Source organism: Schistocerca serialis, chromosome 9 (assembly GCF_023864345.2).
Source record: "Schistocerca serialis cubense isolate TAMUIC-IGC-003099 chromosome 9, iqSchSeri2.2, whole genome shotgun sequence".
NCBI classification, from domain to species: domain Eukaryota; kingdom Metazoa; phylum Arthropoda; class Insecta; order Orthoptera; family Acrididae; genus Schistocerca; species Schistocerca serialis.
Window position 1 is genome coordinate 430,619,880 of NC_064646.1, and position 26,850 is coordinate 430,646,729.

Genomic DNA, 26,850 nt, shown 5'->3' on the forward strand with positions numbered 1-26,850 from the left:
ATTTATTTAACTCATGGTAAAAGCAGTACAGATTTTGAGAGATTATGGACATAAATATTGGAAGTAAATCTTCGCACTGTGACGTTTAGACAGCCTTGTAAAATCTCTTGGCAACGACGTCACCAAGGGTCAGCGTCTGGAACAAAAAATAAGATTTTAACATCTAGTAATCATGCCTTCAAAGAAATTATTAAGGTAAGTAAAGTAATGTAAGTTAGTGAGTAATTAGAATACGTTTCAGGACGTAGGTAAGTTTAAAGATTTATTCGAAAACAGGGCAAAATTAATTGCGCCAGAAATGCGTATGTCTCATGTTTTTTCTTTTTTTTAAATTTTATCTACAGGAAAATCATAAATGACATGGATGTGGCTCAGTGTGATTGGTATTAGAAATGGAATTGATCGAGGTCTTTTTGACCGTAATATTCTAGTGCTCAACTATTATGAAATGTGAAAAATACAGAGAACCTATATCATGGTCAACAGACCGGCAATGAAGCAGTTTTTTGCGAGCATAGTTTGTTGTTTCGCTTGACAAGGCCCCCGTAGACAATCAAACAACTTGTTTAACTCCACGTGTTTGTCAAATTACTTGGAAGTGTGCTGCCTGATTTGAAGTGTTTGTCAAATATCGACGGTGTTTGACGGCCGATTTCACAAGTTGGCAGCTTATGCAACAACAATAGCCAGTCGCTTCACGGACTATTATCAGTGACTTTGAGATATCTGTCGACTGAAACAGATTTCGAAGATTTACAGTTTGTATCGCGCATTGCACCTCGTACATTGTCAATAGTGTCAAAAATACTTCGTGCACGATACGCACGGCGTGACAGCTACGTCAAAATCGAGCTGGTACGTCTACGCCTTAGGCTGATAAACACGTAGATAGCAAGCAACAAATTCGATGAACAAATCATCATTTTCAAGGGCCTTCACACTCCAAGGAAGGCCTTGATGATTCGTTCGCTGAACACTTCCATTTAAACATGTGGCTCAATGTACTGTGTTATTTAAAGTGTGATTACAAGATACACATGCCTTACGTTACGCAATTTTTCTGCTAGTGCTCTGTAGATCATGTCCAAATCTGAAAAGACATGCATGAAAAAATAAATTCAGGAAAGCTTATAAATAGTGGCATTTAAGAAATATTAAAATTGCAGAAATTCAGATGAAATCAGTGTATATTATGACTGCTTTGGAATTTTTCTGTGTGTTTCGTGAAACGACCAGGGTGCTTACTTGGATTAAATAATGATTTTGCGCATGCAGTGACGCCTGTGGGCTGAGGATGACACGGCGGCCGGTCGGTACCGTTGGGCCTTCATGGTCTGTTCGGACGGAGTTTTTTTCCCGGAACCTGTATGAATTACGTTGTTTAAAGGTGCAGCGTCTTGACAGGACATGCATCAAGTGCTCTACAACTTAGTATAAGCAAGCTGTGAGGCGGAAGTCTAACAAATTTTGTTGGCGGTTACGTCAAGGGATTTTTTAATGCTTCAACTAAAGTGTTCACAGGCGTCTGTATGGACTATATGTACTAGTGATTAAGTTGCTGACTTTCGTATCGGGAACTTCAGTTCAGTTACCTGCTATGCAGGAGAGATGGCGACTCTTGCCTCGCCTTGCGTGACTCGTTACGATGACAGCGCCAGACTGTTCAATGACTGATACTCAAGAATACGAAATTCAGGCTGTTTAAGAAAAGATCAGGCAATTGCTTATCTGACCAGTAGCATTAAAATAGTTGCCCACGGCAGCATGTCGCAGTAAATGCGGGTACATGCTACCCAGTATAGTGCTGGTATTTCTAAAAGTAGGTTTCACTTCATGTCGGTGTTGTTATCTTCGTGTCATCAATGAGCAGATGTGATGAAACAGGAACAGCGGCAAGTATACAACCGTTCCTCACAAGAAATCGATAAAAGAGAGTTGTTTTGGGCTGGGCTGATAAAAAAAATTCCCTCGGCCTATGGCGGAATCGGGAAGATTCTTTTCGTGGATTATAGGGGGCGTTGAAACACCTGGTGTGGCTGGAAAAGCCCGAAATATTCAAACGGTCGAATAGTCAAACAAAATGCGAGGGCTGTTCGGAAAGTAAGTTCCGATAGGTCGCGAAATGGAAACCATTGTGAAAATAAAAAAAGTTTAATTTCCAATCGTTAGCTACACCTTCCAGCTACCCCTATACATAGTCGCCGCTCCGACTTAGATATTTGTCGTAGCGTTGTACAAACTTCCCAAGACCCTCGTCATTGAAGGCAGCCGCCTGTGCTTTCCTCCAATTCTCTAAGCTCGTCTACAGCTCGCTATCTGTGCCAAAACGTTGTCTTCATAGACAGCGGTTCATGTGGGCAGAGATGAAACGCAATACGAACCAACTACGTGCTGTGTTGTAGTTGATCAAACATTTCCCATCGAAAACGCTGCAGGAGCATCTTCGTTGGCCCTGCAGAGTGCGGCCGAGAATTGTCATGAAGAAGGGAACGCACGGCAGTTACGTTATGTTCGCTGCGCTACATCAGGCAAAGCCTCTCAAAAGACACCTATACTTGGCGGGAGACACAATTTTCTAGGCTTCCTTACGTGCTCACTGTGAGCTCAGAATTTAAAAAAGTGAAGTGCCGCGATCGACGGGTATATTAACGACACTATCCAACACAGCTGTGCAAAACTTTTCGGACTTTCACGGTGGTTTCGATTTGGCGACCGATTGGAAGTTACTTTCCGAACAGCCCTCGTAATTACAGTCTCAAAAAACTCGTTTCGGGACGGACCACTGCAATATATTAATTTATCGTTTTTGTATTCCTTTCCAGGTAGTACTGATGGAGAAGAAAGATGAGAGAAGTGCAGCTGATTATGGTTCAAATGGCTCCGAGCACTATGGGACTTAACAGCTGAGGTCATCAGTCCCCTAGAACTTAGAACTACTTAAACCTATCTAACCAAGGACATCACACACATCCATGCCCGAGGCAGGATTCGAACCTGCGACCGTAGCGGTCGCGCAGTTCCAGCCTGACGCGCCTAGAACCGTTCGGCCACACCCGCCGGCAGCTGATTATGGCATGGGTTCGTTTAGAAAATGCTAATGTGTCGCGGAAGAGAGGGCCGTAGTGGCCGAGCGGTTCTAGGCGCTACAGTCTGGAACCGCGCGACCGCTACGGTCGCAGGTTCGAATCCTGCCTCGGGCATGGGTGTGTGTGTGATGCCCTTAGGTTAGTTAGGTTTAAGTAGTTCTAAGTTCTAGGGGACTGATGACCTCAGAAGTTAAGCCCCATAGTGCTCAGAGCCATTTGAACCATTTTTGTCGCGGAAGTTAAATTGCATCATCGATGTCTGATCTTACAAGAGAGGCATTTTGTGGATTACTATTAAAATTCCGTGAGTGTATGTTCGTACAAAAATCAGTTAACGTACTCTTCTTGCTACATATAGACTGTCTGAGGACAAAGGAGAAGCACCCATAGTGTACGGTCGGAATTCAGTGTAGCTTCGTACACCTACAGATCATCGGCAGTTATTTAAATGATTCGATCTTAAGTTTTCCTTGACAAATGAACCGCCACCAGTGTACTTTAGTGTTCCTCATATTTAGTGTTGTTGCCACGACTGGTAGGGTGTATAATGGGTGTGAACAGCGTTACGTTGAGTGATGGCTGTGAGGAACGGGGAGTATCCATTTGGCTGCCTGATCGAATTGTGAAACATCCAGATTTGTGGGAGACAATGACTCGATGTTGAACTGCATGGGAACGTGAGGGAAGGCAGAGTGGGTGTCGGGGTTCTAGTCGACCACATTTGACCACCACAAGGGACGATCCTGTATTGTGCCTCAACCACTTCGTAACACCTTCAACTCTGAGCCTGCCATCCGAGAACAAGTAAAGGACTCACTGAAACATTGTTTCGTCCCACACCGTCGTTCGCAGTTTGGCAGCAGTCGGACTAGGGAATTACCGTTGACATCGCAGCACAAACGGCTGCGTCTGGATTGGTACCGTAACCGAGGAATCTCGGACTGCTCATAAATGGCATCGCATCGTATTCAGCCATGAATCGCGGTTCTCCACTATCCCGAATGACCAACGTAGATTATTATGGCTGCGATCTAGGCAGAGGTCCTTTTCTTTCAGTTTTTTGGGGAGTTACTTCTGGTGTCGTGAAGAGGGGAGCCGTCTTCTATGACTTCATGTCATGGCTGGCATTTATTGAGGGAAGCTTGACTGCATAACGTTACGTCACAGTCATCCTACATCCTCAGTTGTTACCTCCCATGCGTTAGTATTACGGTGCCATTTTCCAGTAGGCCAATGCTCGTACACATATGACGCGGGCGTCTATAAACTGTGTGTGTGATGTTGAGCTGTGTCCTCAATAGAAGACGTGTGTGATCATCTCGAATGCCAACAGTCCCAATGCCAGTATCCGAGGTCACAGTTGTGGAGCAGCTTGCCTCAGGAAAGGCTACGACGACTTCATGACGCGATTCCCAACCGAATGAGTGCATGCATCCAGGGCAGAGAGGGTATAGCGCCATACCGACAAGTGGGCCCATACTCCCAATTTCTTTCTAAATTTGACTCCATTTATTAATCACCGAAATAATATCACGTGACGAGTCAATCCGTGAAGTTTCATCATTACCTCCTCCCCTCCTGGGCGTTTCACTTTTTTTGTCAGGTAGTATACATGTGCGAAAGAAGAAGGATACTGTGTTTGGTTAAGGAGTAATCCTCTTCCCAAAACATATTTATTTCAAAGGAAACGTGGGCAAAAAAAAGCGAGCTTTAACCTCAAGATGACGTTCCCTGAAAATGTAGGGAGAAGATGACGTGACTATCCCGTTTATGCGATGCGACAGCGACTTCTCTTCTTCTAGGTGTGCCATAAGGGAAGTCTTCTCCACAAGCCACTCTACAGTGCCTGGCAGAGGGTACATTGTACCAATATTATGGACTTTCTCTGCTGTTCCAGCCGCTTATTGAGCGAGGGAAAAATGACTGTACGCCTCCGTATGCACCCTAATAGCTCTCATCATATTCGCATGATCGTTACGCGAGACATGCGCTGTTGGCAGCATAGTGGTCGCATAGTAATCTTCGTACTGGTTCTCTCAAAATTTGCTCAACAGGGTTTCGCGAAAATTACCTCATCTTTCTTTCAAGGATTCCCACTTTTGTCTCCCTAGGATTTCTGTTACAATTTGGTATCGACCACACGACCTGTCCTGTAACTGAAGTGCGATGTCTGCTGTGGTGACTACTTGATATGGACTCCAAACACTGGAACAGTATTCCAGAGTAAGTCACGGATGCCACGACTGAAGAGGAACTCTTGAGAGAAATGTCGTTATCTGTGACGTTGCTCAAACAACGGCAGATGTTGTTCGAACTGGAGTAAAAGAACTTTGTGCGACGGTGTCGCTCTGAGCTTGTGTTGTGAAGGTAAGCCTTATTCAAGTTTCGTGGACGAATGAAATTACTACACGCATGTGTTTACTTGCATTTTTTATTACATTCGACTCAGTAGTTTACCGACACCAGCTCGCTATCTCGAAGTGATACATTTCCCTGTCTGCTGCATCGTTGCAAGCTTGTATCAACATTACACTGAACATGAAATGAGGATCCATTTATAAGTGACGTCATACTGTACATTCCGGTATGCTGCGTATTGTGCATATGCCCCAGAATTGCATACAGTTACCAACAAAGCTGCGCCAAACGTTACCAAAATTTGTCCAAGTGAAATAACGCAATCGAGGCTGTGTTAATCACACGATTCATCAGCACATTTGTAAGAAGTGCCTCTAAAAGTAGGACACATCGGACGAAGACATACTGGCTGATAGACAACTCCCTGAGAGGGTACAAGATAAACAGCATTTTACCCCTAATATTTACAGAAGGATTATCTCGTACAAACATAAAATGTTGACAGACGTCTTGAGCAGAACACTGCCGGATGCTGTCGTAATAAACAGCATTTTATCTCGCGCACAGAGTGTTACATAACGCAACGGCAGTGAGTAATTGTTCAATGCAAACAGAAAGTTACACTGAGTGATTTTCCTAAGAATTACCGTGTGATGCAAAGTATGGAGCGGACGTTTCTTAACCTCTTTCTGTGTTCTTTGCAAGCAATACAAATACAAATACAATACAAATTCCTTTAATTAATAATAATTTCCTCTCGAGCTGCAGCGCTGGATCAATTAAAATGATAGTCTTCTTCCCCCTTACTTCACCGCCTAGGAGGAGCTTAATGGTGCGTAATTATTTCACTTCTTACTCCACAGATCAAGGAGGTACGCTGCTCGGTAATGACCGAAAGTTCAGATTCACTTGCTTTGCAGCTCTGAAGATAACGCAGGTAATTGTTGGGATGGCGGCCAGTTTCCGCTACAAATTACGGTAATTACAAGATGAACAATGGGACACTGGACACATACACAGCCAAATCGGTCGTCATTAATTTTAACGTAATTAGACTCAGGGAATAAGCTAATACGCTCAGTGGCGTCCATAAAAGACAGCATCAAAGGTTGTACTTCATTGGCAGAGTTTTAAAAAGACATTATCATATATATATGAATCAGTGAAAGTAGAACAAAACTAATGGAATGTAGTCGAGTTAAACGAAATTATGCTAAAGGAATTAGATTAGAGAACGAGACACTAAATGTAGTAGGCGAGATTTGTTATTTGGCCAGAGAAATAGCTGACACTCTCATTACTAAAGAGGATGTAAAATATAGGCTGCAAAAAGCAAAAACTTTCGTACTGATAGCATGCTTGACAAGCAAACCCAATACTTTTCCCGCTTTGTATTACCTGATACGCTAAACGGTATCTACGGAGACGATCGTTGTACATCGTGTAAACAAGTGAATCACCTATGAACAATTGGGTAAAATTTCTTTACCCCATACACTTCTAAGAGAACCTAATTTTGAAGTTAAGACTATAGCATGATCCGCTTTTTGCTCCGTATAGACGTTGAGTGGAAGGATAATCTCAAAAGAACCATCTATGGACTTTTTTTAAATGGTTGCGGCCACAGATTTTTCGGATGTTATAATATTGTACAACTAATGGGAGATAAACCTATGAAAATATATGTGACTTTTCAGTGGTTATGATTATAGTTGCGGTTATATTGGCTGTCCTTCTGCCGCTTCGATGAAATTTATTTGTATTGTACAGTCGTTTCACGACATGCTGTTGTTAGTATGAGACAAATGTTATTTCTAAGTTCAAGCATTGATTAGTGAGTTTGCCCTGGCCTGCTTTGAAGCACTTCTAAATTTAAAATCTTTTACACGTTGGTTAATTAAAGACGGTTTGAATAAGGATCGAATAGGAAATATCGTGTCGCCTATGGTCGCTAATATCCAGCATCGTTTTCTGGGAACTTGGATAAAATCAGTATGAACAGCCGAGAATTTAAATAGCGTTCCACTCCAAAACGAGTTCAGCGCCTTAATCACTCACTTCTGTTTCGTAGTCATCAAGGTGAAGTACATCTTTTTGTTTTTTCAAAATCCCGATGTGGTTCAACTGCATGCTATGGTCGTTTCCACTGTATTGTTAGTAGGAAACAGTTACTTCCTTTTAAGTGAAAATATCAGTGGATGACCTTAGAAAGAAACCTAGAATTAATATTCCGTCTGCGACGAGGTAATTACAGACTGTGTACAAGTTTGTTTTGGATAACGCTGGTTTGGCAATCGGTCGTAAATTATCAAAGAAACAATCTGGACATCATCCAGAACTGAGCTTTGGGGATTAGCAATGCAGGATGTTCATCTGAACGCCGCTCCTGTTTCGTAACCGCTGAATCAACTCTCTCATTGTCTTTATCCATTGCTTTCGGACAGTGCATACGCATGTAATTCAGGTAAGTAATATTTGACGATGTATCTAACACCAAAACATGCAGACTGTATTTCTCGCACTGAAAAAAATTAATGTTCCTGTTGCGAATTAAAAGAAAAAAATTTTCTTCTATGTTCAAGAACCAAACGAAGCGATTATAGTGAGAGCTGCACGAAAACTTGTATTCACGTCTGGGCAGCCTGCATTGGATTTCCCGTGCCTTTCTTAAACCCCATTAGCAAAAAGTGGGGATGGACCAAAGATCCCGTAACAAGTTGGGAGAAACACGTTTGCTTAAAATTAATTAAAGAATGTGAGGGGTCGTTCTAAATGTTTAATTATCACCTTGAAAAAAACAATGTAAGTATGTAATTTTTTCGTATTTGCAGCCGGCCGCGGTGGCCGTGCGGTTCTAGGCGATACAGTACGGAACCGCAGGACTGCTACGGTCGCAGGTTCGAATCCTGCCTCGGGCATGGATGTGTGTGATGTCCTTAGGTTAGTTAGGTTGAAATAGTTCTAAGTTCTAGGGGACTGATGACCTAAGATGTTAAGTCCCATAGTGCTCAGAGCCATTTGAACCATTTTTTTTTTTCGTATTTGCAGGTACATGTATGCAGTCCTGGTACACATCATAAACTCTGCACCACAGTTCCGCAGCACGCCGAAAGGGGACCGAAACGAAACATCGCAGCTAACTGGAATATCGTGCCGTAATTTGGCGGAGCTGTCATTTTCACTCAGGTGATTCAGACGTGATTGTAGCCGCACGATGGGAATTGAACACTAAATGGTAGTTGGAGCTAGACGCATGGAATATTCCGTTTCCGGAAATAGGGAATTCAATGGTCCGAGATCCATAGTGTCAAGATTGTGCCGAGAATACCGAATGTCAGATATTACCTCTCACCAGTGACAACTCAGAGGCAGATGACCTTCTCTTAACGACCGGTAGCATTGGCGTTTGTGTGGAGTTGATATTGCTAACAGACAAGCAACACTGCGTCACCTAACAACAGAAATCAACGTGGGACTGTATCTGCTAGGACATAGCGACGAAATTTGGCGTTAAATCGGCTACCTCAGCAGACGACCGACGCTTGTACCTTTGCTAACAGCACATCACCTGCAGCGTCTCTCCTGTGTTCGTAACCAAATCGGATGGACCCTAGACGAATCGTAAACAATGGCCTGATCAGATGAGTCTCAATTTCAGTTGGTAAGAGCTATTGGTAGAGTTTGAGTATGGCGCATATCCAACGAGGCCGTGGACCCAAGTTGTCGACAAGGTAATGCGCAATCTGGTGGTGGCTCCATAATGGTGAGGGATGTGTTTACATGGAAGGGACTGGGTCCTCTGGTCCATCTGAACCGATAATTCACTGGTTTGAAGAGCATTCTGGACGATTCTAGCGGATGGTTGGCCGTCCTGGTCGCTCGACATGAATCCCATCGACCATTTTGAGACACAATCGAGTGGTCAAGTCGTGCACAAAATCCTGTACAATCAACACTTTCGCAATTATGGACGGCTGTAGAGACACCACGGCTCAATATTTTTGCAAAGAATTACCAAAGACTTATTGTTTTCATGCTACGTCGAGTAACTGAGTTAATCAGGGCAAAAGGAGGTCTCACACGATGTTAAGAGGTTTCCCATGACTTCTGTCACATTAGTATTTGATACAGTTGTTAGGCGGTGCAGCCGCTTCATGTGTGGTCAAGCAAGTCTGAACGACGAAGAATGAAGTTCCAAGATGCTACTCCAAGCGGGTGTAAAATGAATGTGCGCAACGGAGAATAATAAAAGCTAAAATGAAGATTTGGCCCTTTCTGACTACCCCCCTGAAGCAGATCTTAGGATCTCTTAATTCTATAAATTACAGTATAAACATAAATGAATGATGGAGGCAACTAATCCTACTAAATGATAAATGTTGTTCCTGCTTATATATTTATTGTAGATTTAAAAAAACTTTATATTACACAGTTTACATTTCCTAAGTAAAATTACTAATCAGTTGCCCAACTCTGCCCCTTATTATGACTGCGCGGTCTAAAATCAATAACGTGAAATGACTGACATCATCTACGTACCAAACACTAGAAGACACTACTTTCAAAGATGATCTACGGTGGTGTGGAACCTCAGTGGAAATAAACTAACGTGATCACAGCTGTTTAGCTTTTTTAGCCCTAATAAGCCGAAGCAATTTGCGATATCACCGTATGTACTGCGTCCGGTGCGTCGAAGTGATGGTTCTCGTACGCGTCTACGACGATGGAAGAACTACAGCCACAAATAAACTCTTTGAAACACTAGGGCGGCAGAAGGCGGTCCTCTGACTAATATGCTCTAATACTGTCTTCTCCTCTCTGTGTTCTACAGACGAGAAACGTGAACTCCCAGCCACAAAGACGGAGTTCAGATAACGTCTCAACGCAAGTATAGGCAGAGGAAGTGCTCTCAGTTACTGAACGCTGCGTTCTCAGCGACGCCTTCCAACCCGGAGGTGAAGTCCAGAATCGTATAGCTTCGCAACAGTACAGTACCTAACTGTTCTAACGGTAAACCCTCCTCAGAGCAGAAACAGCAAATCCGCCTGTACCAACAAAGAAGATACCGAGCGACCGTCACACACGGGTGCTCACATCGGAAGACCACGTCTCTCCAACGCTGGCTTCCCAGCAAGGCTTGGCTCCCCAACGTTGTAATTCCGAAAACGAATCATATTCCCGAAACCACGGAATATTCTCCCTCCCCTACAGAGAAAAACCTATACTCGTACAATGGTACGCTTCTGAGTAAAAATCCTTGGAAACAACCCAAACTGCGTGGTTTCCGAGGTGGCGCTTCTTCGTTCCTCTCACCTGCGTCCAAGATTTTCAGCGTTCGGAAGTATTATCCGGTTATCCTTCCGGCCCCTACTACAATAGCGTGTGGACGTCGCCTTATTGTGCTCCAGAGCTCAGGTGCTACCACATCCGTCTAGCTGCTTCCTGTGTTTAAGCAGACCAACACCTGCGCGGGCTTTCCACCCAGAGCTTGAGTTCTGCCTGCCGTTTCATCTCCACTGCCGTTCCAACCTCTACTAGTGCAGGCAATCATTCATTACGCAGTTTTTATAATAAAGCCACTCAGTCACCTTTCATGCAATAAGAGTTAACGATTATTTATAAGACGTACGTGACAATGTCAGTCTCCTTTATATATTCATATATACGATGTACAACCTGTCACATGATACCTAATTGTGTTTGTAGATCACGGCAAAGTATGGGGATGAGTTCTTGTAAGGTGCGAAATTACAGCCACCTTACAAAGTGGCTGGTCGTTTCCCTTTGAACAACCGGAAATCGCAAGGGAAGTGGAGATTATGGTGCTGGAAGACGGGCGTGGCACAATGGAGGCGATAGTGTAAAATAGGTAAAAATCGCTCTGGGATGATTTGTCAACACCTTTCACGACATTTTGAATACATCAATTAGCCGACCACTGGCTATTGCGACTGCTTACACCCATTCAAAACTCCCTCAAATGGCTCTGAGCACTATGCGACTTAACTTCTGAGGTCATCAGTCGCCTAGAACTTAGAACTAATTAAACCTAACTAACCTAAGGACATCACACACATCCATGCCCGAGGCAGGATTCGAACCTGCGACCGTAGCGGTCGCTCGGCTCCAGACTGTAGCGCCTAGAACCGCACGGTCACTCCGGCCGGCTCAAAACTCCCTCCAAACCGAGGTAGCAGTGGGGATGTTGCAGCCGTGTCAGGCCGATTCAGACGAGTTCTTTAGCCGCCTAACCACCACCGACGAGTGGTGGGTGTACCACCATGCTCCGGCAGAAAGGAGCAAAGCAAGCAATGGTAACGTTAGACTTACTACTGTCGAAAAAGGTAACGACCTAACCATCATCTGGCTAGGTGGCGCTGTGCGTTTTTTGGGATACCATGATGTGCTGCTAACATATTTTGCACTTAAGGGGCAAACCGTTTCAGGAGCATAGTGACGCAAAGTCCTGCCAAGGTTATGGGAGGTTGTCAAGGGAGATCGTAGTGGAAAGGCGTGTATTTGCTCCACGAGAGTGCTCCAGTCATTTTGAACAGGACACGGACACACATGTTGCCTCTCTGGGCAATCAAATTTTGCCTGGACCCTGATATTCTCCTTACCCAGTACTTAGAGACTTCTTCCTCTTTCCTTTGATGAAGGAACCACTGTCGGGCAGGCATTTCCTGTATGACGCTGAATTTACTGTAGAGTTCGAATATTTCTTTAACGGCCTAGAAGGAAGGTTTCCGTCTAGTGACCCATCGTTGGAGAAATGTGTCGCATTGAAAGTAGAATATGTACAGAAGTGCTAACACCAGCACCAAGTTAAATAGTGACACTCTGATGTTTCTAAAGGTGATAAAAATTGTAGAAGACCAATGAAATACAAAAATGTTTATATGTTATTATTAAAAATGTTTCATTCATGAATTGTACTTTATGTTTCTATCCTACAGTATGCGAACGCTTGTTTTACAGTTTCGTGTTACGTCATTGTTGACTGTGTAGGTTTCCTCTAAAGCTAATTCTGTTATATATAGTATGGCACACATCTGTTAATGTATGTAATATATTGTGTCATCGCTACGTCACAAAAGTTTCCACGTTCTATCTGATGACGTAGGCACCTACCCGTGACACTTAACAGCATGGCTTGCCTCCTTTATATAAAATTTGTGTAAATTTTGCACGTGATGATTGCTTGGTGTATATTCCTTTGATGGTTACATTTCTTCTGATAATTTCCATGTTAAACAAATGTGTGGCCTTGATACATTAACTAATGAGCCCATCCAGTGCAGACTGCCATCTGGTGGTACCTCTCGGCGCTACCTTCCGTTGTACTCCAAATCCAGTGGTCAGTTACTCTATGGCAGCCCATATGGCATTCCACCACGAAGAGGCAAGATGTGGCTTGTATCTGTCTCGTTCATGCCACTAGTACTCAAAGTTGTACATACATCATGGTAGTACCCCTGTTATATCATTGTATTGCATCGAATTCCTTACGGTATATTTTTATTTAATGTTTGTTTATTAGATGTTTTCAATATTATGTTTTGACTCCGGACTGTATACGTCCACATTGGACGAATTTTATGAGGGAAATTATTTTACAGCATATTGCATGTTTCTAATGTGACAGAGTGGTTCAAGCCAAGGGAGCCCGTACCAAAGAGCAAGGGCGGCCATAACTCCTGTCAACACCCCCTCCCACTAGGTGTCAGAGAAAGGAAAAAATATAGAGTAGTTATGTGTTTTTCTTTCAGTAAAATGACTCAAAAGTCTATATTACGAAGGTTTTTAACAGAGTTGGAACTGAAACTTTTTGTGCCTACTTACAAGTCGCCATTCGTCTTCCAAAATATTAAAAATACTTCATATCCTCATTTTGAGCTTCCCCCCACCCTTCTCCCACACACTAGAAACTATCGTATGGGCGCCCTTTGTTTAAGCTTTGTGTGATGTAACTGCCGCCACCCAGTCTTATGGGGCATATTTTCTTTTCATAGAGCTGAAGATGGCAAAACGTGTTACCGAAACTAGTAATAATTTAATTTTGGTAACATAGAAATCTTGGGAAATAAACTGATTTTCACGAGAACATTACAGTACAAATGTAGAGATTGACCACAACCTCGAACATCTTGAAAACATCTGAATATTGATGTTCTTCAGCTCTACATCGAATATACGGTTATGGAAGACACACTTCTAAGTGTGTGGCTGGCCTTACCGCGATCATCTGGGTGTCGCTGAACTTCCTCTCGGTGGTGACGGTGGGGCCGGCTGCGAGCTTCTGCACCTGCACCAGAACGTCGTCGCCCTTCAAGGTGAACGTCGTCTGCGCTTTGCGGCCGTCCAGCGTCGTCTCTTCGAACTCTGTGTTCAGCTTGAATGGGATCTCCGTCTTCCTCGAGCCGATGTCGAGGATGATCTTGTACTGTTCGCCGTCCACGGTCAGCGTCGTCTTGGTCGTCTGCTTGAGGGCTGCCTCCCGGTGGCCGGCGTCACTCACGCCTGCACATAAAAAAAAGAAAGTTGTCACTAGCAAGTGTCGAACATGGAGGAACCTTAGGTTTCGTATAGGAGTATACGATACACAGTGTATTAACCAATAAACTGTATCTAGTATTATGTTACCACACAATTACGATTCAGCTTAATCCTTTCACATTCATTATTCATTATTTAAAGCTATCTGGAATAACTGCAGATAGTCTGATTATCAAAGTTAGATACACCATTTCACTATCGAGACTGTAAACCTGGACAACTTGAAACGTCAGGCATACGCATTCCCATCCAGTTACAAAAATAATTTCAAATCCTGAAATGTAATAGCTCAGTTATGTAACGCAGTTTTTGAATAAAATACTGGAAAATTATGGAACAGAAAGTTCTAGAAAATCACTGTGTGCAACTGAGACCAATTATTGAAATTGCAAACAAACCTGTAGTTAAGTAACTTTAACATGATTTACAAGGTAGTTGATTGTGTCAGGTAGTGTAACATCAGAGTTTAAACGTGCATAAAGTAATCAAAATATTTAAGTGATTCAGAAGAAATTTGTGTATTAAAACAGTAATTGCTTAACGTTCAAAGTTTACGGAATTTTGCATAAAAAATTCCTGTCAAAAACAACCAGTACGAAATAATTGCTTCATTATTGTAAAATTTAGTGGTACACTTTAATTATTGTCAAAAATTATTCTTTTATTACAGATTTGAAAAGGTAGTGATTTCAGTAATGAATTTTTCATAATGTACTATAACGTTTTTATGAAAGAGCTGGTGCAAGGCCAAGTGAGTCAGCTCTTGTTAGTTAGACTCAGTATGCAGTTAGTTATAGTTATTTGTCAAAGCAGTATGCAATATGCAAGCCTGAAACAGAGATAGGTAGAAATTTCTATGAAGATGTCTTTAAAAATTTGTGCAATAAAGAATTTCGTGACCTAAAAATCAGTGTTTCATCGATAGCTTCGGAATACGATTTTGATTTCTTGCAAACCCTAGACGTGGAACCAGTTCCGTAAGTAACTTTTCACTAGTAATTCAGTATATTCCTCTTGTCGTAATATTAAGTGTTTAACAAGTTAACTTCAGTAAAACTCGAACATTTCTGCCGTTACGTATGTGATTGTAGGAAGAAGGGAATATTTTAGAGTACATACTGCGTTTTAGTCCATGGCTTTGCTTGGCTTCATCGTATTAGTTGACCGCAATACTATTACAGCTGGGAGTGAGAGCATGTCGGTCGGCTTATCGTGAGGTCACGCTGAATTGCTTAATAATATATGCACAACTATGCTAAATGCATTCATAGTGCGATTTGTTTTTCTTAGTCACACCTGTACTTGTTTACTCTAAAGTTACCGCATTTTCCCGATAAAGGCCGCGGAAGGGCAAGAGAAATATTACAGTGGTCGGGTAGTATTGTGCTGATGTTTTCACCCCTTAAGACCTGCTTACACCCACACCCTCGATAAAATTGTTTTAGTAAATGTAAATCAACAAGGATTCCGCAAGCAACGTGCGTATAGAATATAGTTCACTCTTTTCACCCACGAGACGTAGAAGGTGTTAAACACCAGCGTCCAGGGTTATGTCGTTTCCTTGATTTCTGGAAGTCATTCGGTACAGTTCTGGACTGTCATATAATGAACAAAATACGTTGGTATGGAATATGACACTAACTTTTTGATTGGGCTAAAGAGTTTATTGCAAATAGAACACTACACCTCATTCTTAACATAGGGAAATTTTGGGATGTAAAAGTGACCTCGGGCACACACCAAGCGAATGTTATATAGGACCATTAATTTTCAATACATATATATATATAAAACTGATCTGGTAGATGACGTCGGAAGCACCACGAGACTGTTAGTGTGTGATGCTCTTCTATTTATGGGACTTAACTGCTAAGGTCATCAGTCCCTAAGCTTACACACTATTTAACCTAAATTATCCTAAGGACAAACATACACATCCATGCCCGAGGGAGGACTCGAACCTCTGCCGGGAGTAGCCGCACAGGAGAAGCTAGCTTAAGGAGATATGGAAGTAAACTTGTCTATCGCTTTGTCTATTTACAACTAAAGTGTGTACAAGTTTACGCGTACGGTGCTGTTTATTTACATGTACACTCTTTGTCTCCTGCAAGGAAACAAGCAGGACGTGCCTGATTACTAACAAGACATGATGCAGGTTTTGTTTACTTTACTTGCCCACAAGGTAGCCCTGTTGGATCGAATTTAGATTGTGCCATGACAGAACGTGCTATGTACCAACGAGAGGCCCATTCACTACTCAAAGCTATTCAGTGACGTACAATACAATACGATAGAGCGGTATAGGTACAGTTTCGCAGAACTCACCGACATGCACCTTGAGCATGGGGAAGTACGTTGCTATACTCTCCCTGCTGAAGAACTGTACAGGAGACTATTTCCTAATAGGCACCGTACGTCACGGCGAGTGTTTATTTCTCTCGATCGACGAATGTCAGAATTGTAGCTGCCTGTGATGTGACTCGAAACACATCAGGGATATTTGACAGGATGCGTCATAATCTTGTTCGCCAGTGTCATGCTTGCACTGAGGTTGACGGCCGTCAGTTTCAGGACATTTTGATGCAGGGATTGGCAGTTGACCCTTAGCATACACGGATGCGACTTATTCCAGACAAACAGGGGAAACACAAGCTATTGTATGATTATACTGCTGTAGAATAATTATTGGGAGCAGTAAAACCCACTAAATATCTGAGACTATGGACACGGGGCAATTTAAAGTGGAGTGATCGCATGACACTAATCGTAGGAAAGACAGAGGCCACACATTCATTTTTAGAGTCCACTGGAAGTGTAGTCCACCCACGAAGAAGTAGCTTACGGAAACATCGCTGCGCCGATACTTGAACATTGCTCGTCAGTCTTAACGCTCACCACACACGATGGTCAGGTGAAACACAGAAGAGCCAGAGGAGAGAAGCGCGTTTCGTCACTGGTTCCTTTAGTAACCGTGACACGGAAATACTTAGCCAGTTCCAAAGGCGGACGCCTCAAAAGAGGTGTTGTGTAACACAGTTCTGTTTATTGTAAATACACTCCTGGAAATGGAAAAAAGAACACATTGACACCGGTGTGTCACACCCACCATACTTGCTCCGGACACTGCGAGAGGGCTGTACAAGCAATGATCACACGCACGGCACAGCGGACACACCAGGAACCGCGGTGTTGGCCGTCGAATGGCGCTAGCTGCGCAGCATTTGTGCACCGCCGCCGTCAGTGTCAGCCAGTTTGCCGTGGCATACGGAGCTCCATCGCAGTCTTTAACACTGGTAGCATGCCGCGACAGCGTGGACGTGAACCGTATGTGCAGTTGACGGACTTTGAGCGAGGGCGTATAGTGGGCATGCGGGAGGCCGGGTGGACGTACCGCCGAATTGCTCAACACGTGGGGCGTGAGGTCTCCACAGTATATCGATGTTGTCGCCAGTGGTCGGCGGAAGGTGCACGTGCCCGTCGACCTGGGACCGGACCGCAGCGACGCACGGATGCACGCCAAGACCGTAGGATCCTACGCAGTGCCGTAGGGGACCGCACCGCCACTTCCCAGCAAATTAGGGACACTGTTGCTCCTGGGGTATCGGCGAGGACCATTCGCAACCGTCTCCATGAAGCTGGGCTACGGTCCCGCACACCGTTAGGCCGTCTTCCGCTCACGCCCCAACATCGTGCAGCCCGCCTCCAGTGGTGTCGCGACAGGCGTGAATGGAGGGACGAATGGAGACGTGTCGTGTTCAGCGATGAGAGTCGCTTCTGCCTTGGTGCCAATGATGGTCGTATGCGTGTTTGGCGCCGTGCGGGTGAGCAACACAATCAGGACTGCATACGACCGAGGCACACAGGGCCAACACCCGGCATCATGGTGTGGGGAGCGATCTCCTACACTGGCCGTACACCACTGGTGATCGTCGAGGGGACACTGAATAGTGCACGGTACATCGAAACCGTCATCGAACCCATCGTTCTACCATTCCTAGACCGGCAAGGGAACTTGCTGTTCCAACAGGACAATGCACGTCCGCATGTATCCCGTGCCACCCAACGTGCTCTAGAAGGTGTAAGTCAACTACCCTGGCCAGCAAGATCTCCGGATCTGTCCCCCATTGAGCATGTTTGGGACTGGATGAAGCGTCGTCTCACGCGGTCTGCACGTCCAGCACGAACGCTGGTCCAACTGAGGCGCCAGGTGGAAATGGCATGGCAAGCCGTTCCACAGGACTACATCCAGCATCTCTACGATCGTCTCCATGGGAGAATAGCAGCCTGCATTGCTGCGAAAGGTGGATATACACTGTACTAGTGCCGACATTGTGCATGCTCTGTTGCCTGTGTCTATGTGCCTGTGGTTCTGTCAGTGTGATCATGTGATGTATCTGACCCCAGGAATGTGTCAATAAAGTTTCCCCTTCCTGGGACAATGAATTCACGGTGTTCTTATTTCAATTTCCAGGAGTGTATTTTCAGAGCGTACGTTTCTAAAAGTGTCAACCGATCTATTACTTCCTCCTACGTAATCTTATATCTCGCTAAAAGGCCAAGAAGGTAAGATTACAGAGATTGGAGCTCTTGTGGAAGCTTACCGACAATCAACCTTCCCGTGCACCATTCTGCGAGGTACGCATCTACGTATACACGACTACTCCGCAGTTCACACGTAGGTGCTGGACAGAGGCTTCATAGAACCACTATCACACTATTTCTCCACCGTTGCACTCTCTAATACCAAGTGCGAAAAACCGACATCTAAATCTTTGGGTGCGAGCTCTGATTCCTCTTATTTTATTACAATGGTCATTTCTCCCTATGTAGACAGGAGTCAGCAAAATATTTTCGCATTTGGAGGAGAAAGTTGGTGGCTGAAATTTAACGAAAAGTTCTCGTGCAACGAGAAACAACTTAGTTTCAGTGATTTCCACATCAAATGGCGATAATACAAAACGAGCTGCCCTTATTTGAACTTGTTCGATGACCGACGTCAATCTCGTCTCGCAAGAATCGCAGCACAATACCGCGCAGCAACAGACAAGTGCAGTGCAAGCAGCCTATATCGTAGATCTGTTGCATCTTCTGAGCTTTATACCGGTAAAGCGCAGTCTTTGGTTTGCTTTTCCCACAACAGTCCCTTTGTGATCGTTCCACTTTAGGTTGTTCGTTATTTTAATACCTAGCTATTTAGTTGGTTCAAATGGTTCAAATGGCTCTGAGCACTATGGGGACTCAACTGCTGAGGTCATAAGTCCCCTAGAACTTAGAACTACTTAAACCTAACTAACCTAAGGACATCACACACATCCATGCCCGAGGCAGGATTCGAACCTGCGACCGTAGCTGTCGTGCGGTTCCAGACTGTAGCGCCTTTAACCGCTCGGCCACTCCGGCCGGCTACTATTTAGTTGACCCGACAACCTTTTATTTGTTTGATTTATCGTGTAAGCGAGATTTCACTGATTCAGATGCGTATTCGTGTGGAGGACTCCACACATACTGTTGTTTACAGTCAACAGCCGCTTTTCGCACCATGCAGATATCCTGTCAACATATTTTTTCAATTGGTTTTAATTACTGATGATTTTACTAGAGGGTACAAGAGAATGGAAAAACTGATAGAAGTCGACCTTGGGGAAGATCTGTTTGGATTCCGTAGAAATATTGGAACACGTGAGGCAATACTGACCCTACGACTTATCTTAGAAGCTAGATTAAGGAAAGACAAACCTACGTTTCTAGAATTTGTAGACTTAGAAAAAGCTTTTGGCAATGTTGCCTGGAATACTCTCTTTCAAATTCTGAAGGTGGCAGGGGTAAAATACAGGGAGCGAAAGGCTATTTACAATTTGTACAGAAACTAGATGGCATGAAAGGGAAGCAGTGGTTGGGAAGGGAGTGAGACAGGGCTGTAGCCTCTCCCCGATGTTATTCAATCTGTATATTCAGCAAGCAGTGAAGGAAACAAAAGAAAAATTCGGAGTAGGTATTAAAATCCATGGAGAAGAAATAAAACATTTGAGGTTCGCCGATGACATTGTAATTCTGTCAGAGACAGCAAAGGACTTGGAAGAGCAGTTGAACGGAATGGATAGTGTCTTGAAAGGAGGATATAAGATGAACATCAACAAAAACAAAACGAGGATAACGGAATGTAGTCGAATTAAGTCGGGTGATGCTGAGGGAATTAGATTAGGAAATGAGACACTTAAAGTAGTAAAGGAGTTTTGCTATTTGGGAAGCAAAATAACTGATGATGGTCGAAGTAGAGAGGATATAAAATGTAGACTGGCAATGGCAAGGAAAGCGTTTCTGAAGAAGAGAAATTTGTTAACATCGAGTATAGATTTAAGTGTCAGGAAGTCATTTCTGAAAGTATTTGTATGGAGCGTAGCCATGTATGGAAGTGAAACATTGACGATAACTAGTTTGGACAAGAAGAGAATAGAAGCTTTCGAAATGTGGTGCTAGAGGAGAATGCTGAAGATTAGATGGGTAGATCATATAACTAATGAGGGGGTATTGATTAGGATTGGGGAGAAGAGAAGTTTTTGGCACAACTTGACTAGAAGAAGGGATCGGTTGGTAGGACATGTTCTGAGGCATCAAGGGATCACCAATTTAGTATTGGAGGGAAGCGTGGAGGGTAAAAATCGTAGAGGGAGACCAAGAGATGAATACACTAAACAGATTCAGAAGGATGTAGGCTGCAGCAGGTACTGGGAGATGAAGATGCTTGCACAGGATAGAGTAGCATGGAGAGCTGCATCAAACCAGTCTCAGGACTGAAGACCACAACAACAACAAAAGAGAATATCATCTATAAACAATCTAAGGGGGCTGCTCTGATTGTCTCCTAAGTCGTTTACACAGATTAGAAACAGTAGAGGCCCTATAACACTTGCTTGCGGAACGCCAGATACTCCAATAACCCAAAACATTACGACAAATGCCCGCTGCGGCGCTGGATGCAGCCTGGTGGCCCTGAGAGCGCGTGAGTCGATATCAAAACCATGTAAGCGGAGCAGACACGGACGGGAGATCAACCTAGAGAAGATTATTATTACATAGAGACTGCGAACGACTATCTCGAAACCGGCGAAGCAAGATCGGGAGCCATGACCCCGTACTCAAATCAGCGATCCGTTATTTACAGGAATTACATGACCTGTGCGTAGACATTTAATGCCACATACCTCCACAAATGTTCCAACAAACTGGTAAATCCCTGATAAGCATAAACTGTGATGTATTTCGTTCCAAAGACGGACAAAGAAGCTATTAACCAGCCTGATGCCCTTCTTATTATGCTATTCATTTGATCTGTTGCTTTAATTCCTTACAGAAACTAAAACTCTTCCTAAAACGGATCGCTGTTGTAGGCCTCCTATGACAACATCCTGGGGGATAGGAGTCAGCTGACGACTTCATAGTCTAGTTCTTCTGTAGGCTAGCCTCAAAGCAGTTATTGACGAATTAAGCACGTTACTTCCTGCACATACCATGCAATCATTTCCAAACAAAGGTATTCCTGTTCTCATATGTTAGGTTACACATAATTAAGGTGCATATCTCCGAAACTCCATTTCTTTCGGCGAAACATGTTGTGGCAGTACTAAAGAAGGTCGTCAGAAGCTAAATGGGGCTGTTCGCGGGATGATGCCGAGGTATACAGAGAAGTGGCAACGCTATAAAATCGTTGGATAATACAGGAAGACCGGCAGAGGTTCGACGTTTGGTGCAGGGACTGGAGCTCGACTAAAACAAATGTAACACGTTGCGCATAAATAGATGTAAACTCCTGTTGTTGTTCGAATACCTCATTGTGAACAATCATGAAAACTGCAACATGCGTCACATATCTGACACTTTGTGCACGGAGCTATTTACCATGGAAAGACCAGATAAAACTGTTGGTAGAAGACAGATGCAGTTTGAAATTCATCTGCTGATTCTCAAGAAGTAGAGGTCCACCAACGAAGAAGGTAGCTTACAAAAGACATTACTTCGATCTATATGTGGTTATTGCTGCTCAGTTGGCTATCCACAGCCTGAGGAAGTGACAGAGGAGATAGGGAAGATCTAAAGAAGAGCAATGGGCTTCGTCACAGGTTCATTTAGTAGGTGCGAAAGCATCATCGCGAGGCCCATTCAGCTTCATAGTCAAAAGCTTAAAGAGGGATGTGGTGTTGTTTAGTAGTGAAATTTCGAGAGCGTTCGTTCCTAGAAGAGGCGCGAAAGGACAGTGAAGGCAAATTTATAGAGAATCGACCTCATACGGAGACAGAAACAGTACGTTTTCCCACGCATCATCGGGACTGCGTCAGGAAAAGGGAGAAGCAACAGCAGTGCACACACCATAATGTGATCTTCGTGGCCGGCTGGAGTGACGGCACTGTTCCAGGAGCTACAGTCTGGAACCGAGCGACCGCTACGGTCGCAGGTTCGAATCCTGCCTCGGGCATCGATGTGTGTGATGTCCTTAGGTTAGTTAGGTTTAAGTAGTTCTAAGTTCTAGGCGACTGATGACATCAGAAGTTAGGTCGCATAGTGCTCATAGCCATTTGAACCATTTGATCATCGTGATACACGGTAGATGCGGATGCAGAATTTCTGATGAGAATAAACTAGTCACGTGTAAAATAAGCCCCTGCGAGATAAGGTTGAAAGAGTACTAAATGGACAAGGATATCAGCGAGGAATATTAGTAGTAACTGAAAGCTCCTAAGAAACGTATTATGGATTGCAGTAACGAATCAGCAATAAAATGGTAGTAAAATTGAAGTGAGGGACAAAAAGTCAAATTATCGAGCTGTGTGTGTGGGTGTGGATGGAGCGACACTGAGGCCTTATCGAAATAAATTTTCAGTGTTTTTTAAATCTGTTTTGATCTTCTGGTCTATTCAGCTATTTAGTGCATTTCTTGTGCGAGTACTAACCGTAAGCGATGAGGTAGTTGTCCATGTTCTCCATTTTCTCGATCTGGTAGGTCTTTCCTGCGTATTTCTTCACCATGGTGGCGGCTAAAAGTCTTCTGGAACGAGACGGCGAGAGCAGCTTGTTCAAACCTAGCTAAACAAGAGCATTAACGGCCGTCTTTATATATTTCCCCTGTGTGAAGAAAACCGGCCACGTACTGCGTGATTATCTGTAAGCAGATATCACAATCTCTGCCTCATATCTGGCAACGAGGTCAGTGAACTGACAGCTCATTATTCGCTATATTTCCGTTTTTGGACAATAAAATCATTTGCTTCTTCAGCATTAAACGAAGTTGTATAACAAAAACGAATGGTTTCTTAAAGTTCAAGTGGAGGCAATACATTTCCGTACTTTTCGCAAGAGTGAGATACAAAAATTCGAATGGTGATGGCATTTTCTCGAGTGATAATAGTCAATCTTCGTTTGCAAACCGCCGTAAAGCAGGGAATTTGCATTTTCAATGAGCAGGTGTCGTATCCAATGCGCTCGTAACGTATTTCCTTTTCGTAATCTCCTTCGATATATTAGGTCGATATACCCTTCTACAATGACGGCTCCGCGCCGGCCACTGTGGCCGAGCCGTTCTAGACGCTTCAGTCCTGAACAGCGCGACTGATACGGTCGCAGGTTTGAATCCTGCCTCGGGCATGGATGTGTGTGATGCCCTTAGGTTAGTTAGGTTTAAGTATTTCTACGTTCTAGGGGACTGATGACCTCAAATGTTAAGTTCCACAGTGCTCAGAGCCATTTGAGCCAATGACGACTTCTTAACTCCACGTTGCACACCTGAGCTATCCCTTCATCTTCAAGGACCACTGGACTCAGATAAATCATGAACAGAAGATTTTGTCATTATGGGGGACTGCAATCAAATGTTGCAAGTTATTCAGAGCGATTCCATGATGATGTTACAAACTTTCATGGATGATGGAGAAGAGTAAATGTACCAACTTTAAGCGACCTTACTCCGGTAGCGACGGGGTGGAATGTTACATACGAAAATCGTCGGGTCCTCTGACAGTGGACTACTTGTGCCAGTACAGTTGTTGCCAAGATTATAGGGCAGGAAACCTTTACAGGTGGTAGTATAGACAAGAAAAACTCTAGTTAACATGGGCTCTAAAATTGGTTAACATAAGAGCGACGAGTTCTTATTCATCTCCTATCTTGTGAAACATATCCGTTCTACAGGAAGCTCTTTGGGTTCCATATTTTTGGACCAGGTAGTATGGACCAAAGCAGGAAACAAATGCCAAGTAAACAGAGGCTCTAAAATGCATACCTTAAGACCTAAGAATATTTGTTCAGTAGGATACATGTGTTTCACAGTAGCGAAAATAAACAAGTGCTAATAGCCCTTAGGGTATGCACTTTAGAGGCCTTGTCTGCTACACATTTCTTTTATTTTTTTTTTTTTTTGTCCGTGCTACCACCTCCAAAAATACAGAAACCAAAGATCTTATATTATGAAAAGAAGTGTTTCACAGTATTCACAGTACTGAATATGAAGAGGTGCTCTCAGCACATAGATATGTATTTGGGAGCCTACGTTTACATTTTTTCTTATTTTGGCCCATACTACGATCTCTGAAAGTTGCCTACCCTAGAGTCTTTGCAACAACAATACCGGTATATGTATTACACTGCCAGAGGTATCTCAACGGTTTTCGCTTGTATCTTTCGACTTACTGGTTTCCCGACCAGAGTCCCTTGCCTCAGATTGAGACATTTACTCTTTCCATCATCCCTGGAACTTTGTAACGTCATCACAAAACACCCTGTATACATCAATGATACAAAATACACATTTATATATTTTTCATTTGACTGAATAACTCACATAGAGGATGTGATAATTCAACTTTGGCTTTGCTTCCTTGCGTGTATGCATCAATGATACAAAATATACATTTATTTATTTTTTCATTTGACTGAATAACTCATACAGAGGATGTGATAATACAACTTTGGCTTTGCTTCCTTGCATTGTCGATTTTATTTATTCTCATATTTCGTTCATCCTTCGAGAGGGTCGTTCCTTATATATATAAATCCACTTCCTTCCATCTGCTGACCTCTTTTTTTCCTGAGGTTCTGTCTTTTGCGTTGTCTCTCGAAAATGTGTTGTGTCATATATTAAGTCCATTCTAATTCCAGTGCTTTCCATACCTCTGTCAATTTCACTGAACCATTGGGTTTGGATTTAGTAAGCTGAATATCTACTTGATTAGTCCACTCGATGTATGTCTTCATAAAACTATAGTCTTCCTTTCCTCATTACATGAGCTAGCTTTTCCAGTTTCAAACGGAGCTATCCATTTGATTTTAATTATTATTAACCATTACTACTATTTTTAGGTCCCAGAATTTTTATTTGACGTTCTTCCAGTTTTTCCAAGATTCCCAAATCATGTTAGTTTAAATGTTTCTGCTGTATGCAGTAGTTTGGACCTTGCTACTGTCTGATATCGTCTCAGTTTTGTATTCCTGGACAAGGATTTTTGCTATGTGTTTTGTCATATGATCTTTCTATTCAATACACTCTATTTTATACTGCTATCTTTTCTTTTGTATTGCTCATTACACATTCCCCTACGTGTCGAATACAATTAAATTTAAATATTCTGTAGTTATAAATTTTAAGACTCCCGGGGTACTAATAACAATTGTCATGAAGTTTTTTTTTTTCAAATACTCCTATTTAGTACTGTTTTTATCTGCACTTCTGTGATTTGTTCTTTGGCACTATCCAGTGAGTCAGTAACTAACGCCATGTCGTCTACGAAAGCTAGACAATCCATGATGACCTTTTAATTAATAGTCTCATATTGAACTTCAATTGACTATCTACATCTGTTAATAGTATTAGAATACTAAACAAGGCCTTTCTTGCATCATTAGTCTTTTGATTGGTTCGATGTGGCTCGCCACTATTTCAACTCCTATACCAGTCTGTTCATATTTGTCATCACCGATCTAAAATCGCCACGCTCCACTATTCCCCTTTAGCCAAACGGCATCTTCCAGAAGGATCGTGTGCCACCGCACTGGAACTTAGATGTTCGTGGCTTTCTGGACCGAACATTTCTGCAGTGACGGCTAGGATATGAAGGATCAACGAAGCAACCACCGCAATCAACGGACGTAACCCTTCTAGGTCTATTCTTGTGGTTCTATGTGAAAAATATAAGGTATGCCTGGCCTGTACATAACCTTCGCATCTCTGCAAAAAATTTATGGATGCAACATCTTCCATCACTTGACACACGCTTGTGAGCACATGGGTAGATACTGTATGTCGTCCAAGCATTTCACGGCCTATAGAGGACTCAGTGAAGAAATGTATCAATTTTTATACAAAATTTTTTGAGTTACTTTACATGACGCCACAATCCACAAGTTTCTGTGCCTCATAAATTTTTTAATCATGTTTCAAAATCAGATAGTTTTCATTTAGGCGTAGTGTATTACTGAACCAGTAATAGTTAAAACATATGGACATTCTGTCCAACAATATTAATGCAATTGCTATTCGTAGTTCTTATTTTGAACATTATTTCCTGAGCCCACAACATGTATTACTGTCTACATATAGTGGTTTCGTTGATACAATGCTAAGAAAATGAACTAAGTCTACACAGATTATTTACACCGCTCACGTGACCAGTCTTATAAAATACGTGACAGTCACGGAAATGTGGAAAAACCTGTACTGGCAGACACTTGAAAATAGGCTATAGCTATGCCACACTCCGTAGGTGAACGTAGTGCGATCTCGTGGTCGTGCGGTAGCGTTCTCGCTTCCCACGCACGGGTTCCCGGGTTCGATTCCCGGCGGGGTCAGGGATTTTCTCTGCCTCGT

At 43.1% G+C, this 26,850-nt stretch overlaps 1 protein-coding gene across 1 annotated transcript; it reads right to left on the reverse strand.

Moving 5' to 3' along the window:
* Positions 1 to 23,021, reverse strand: LOC126419682 (fatty acid-binding protein, muscle-like). Its single transcript, XM_050086868.1, has 3 exons — positions 22,946 to 23,021; positions 13,681 to 13,964; positions 1 to 136 (listed from the first exon to the last, which is right to left on the reverse strand). The coding sequence occupies exons 1-3, from the start codon at positions 23,019 to 23,021 to the stop codon at positions 86 to 88; spliced, it is 411 nt and encodes a 136-aa protein (XP_049942825.1). The 3' UTR covers positions 1 to 85.
* Positions 23,022 to 26,850: the final 3,829 nt, after the last annotated feature.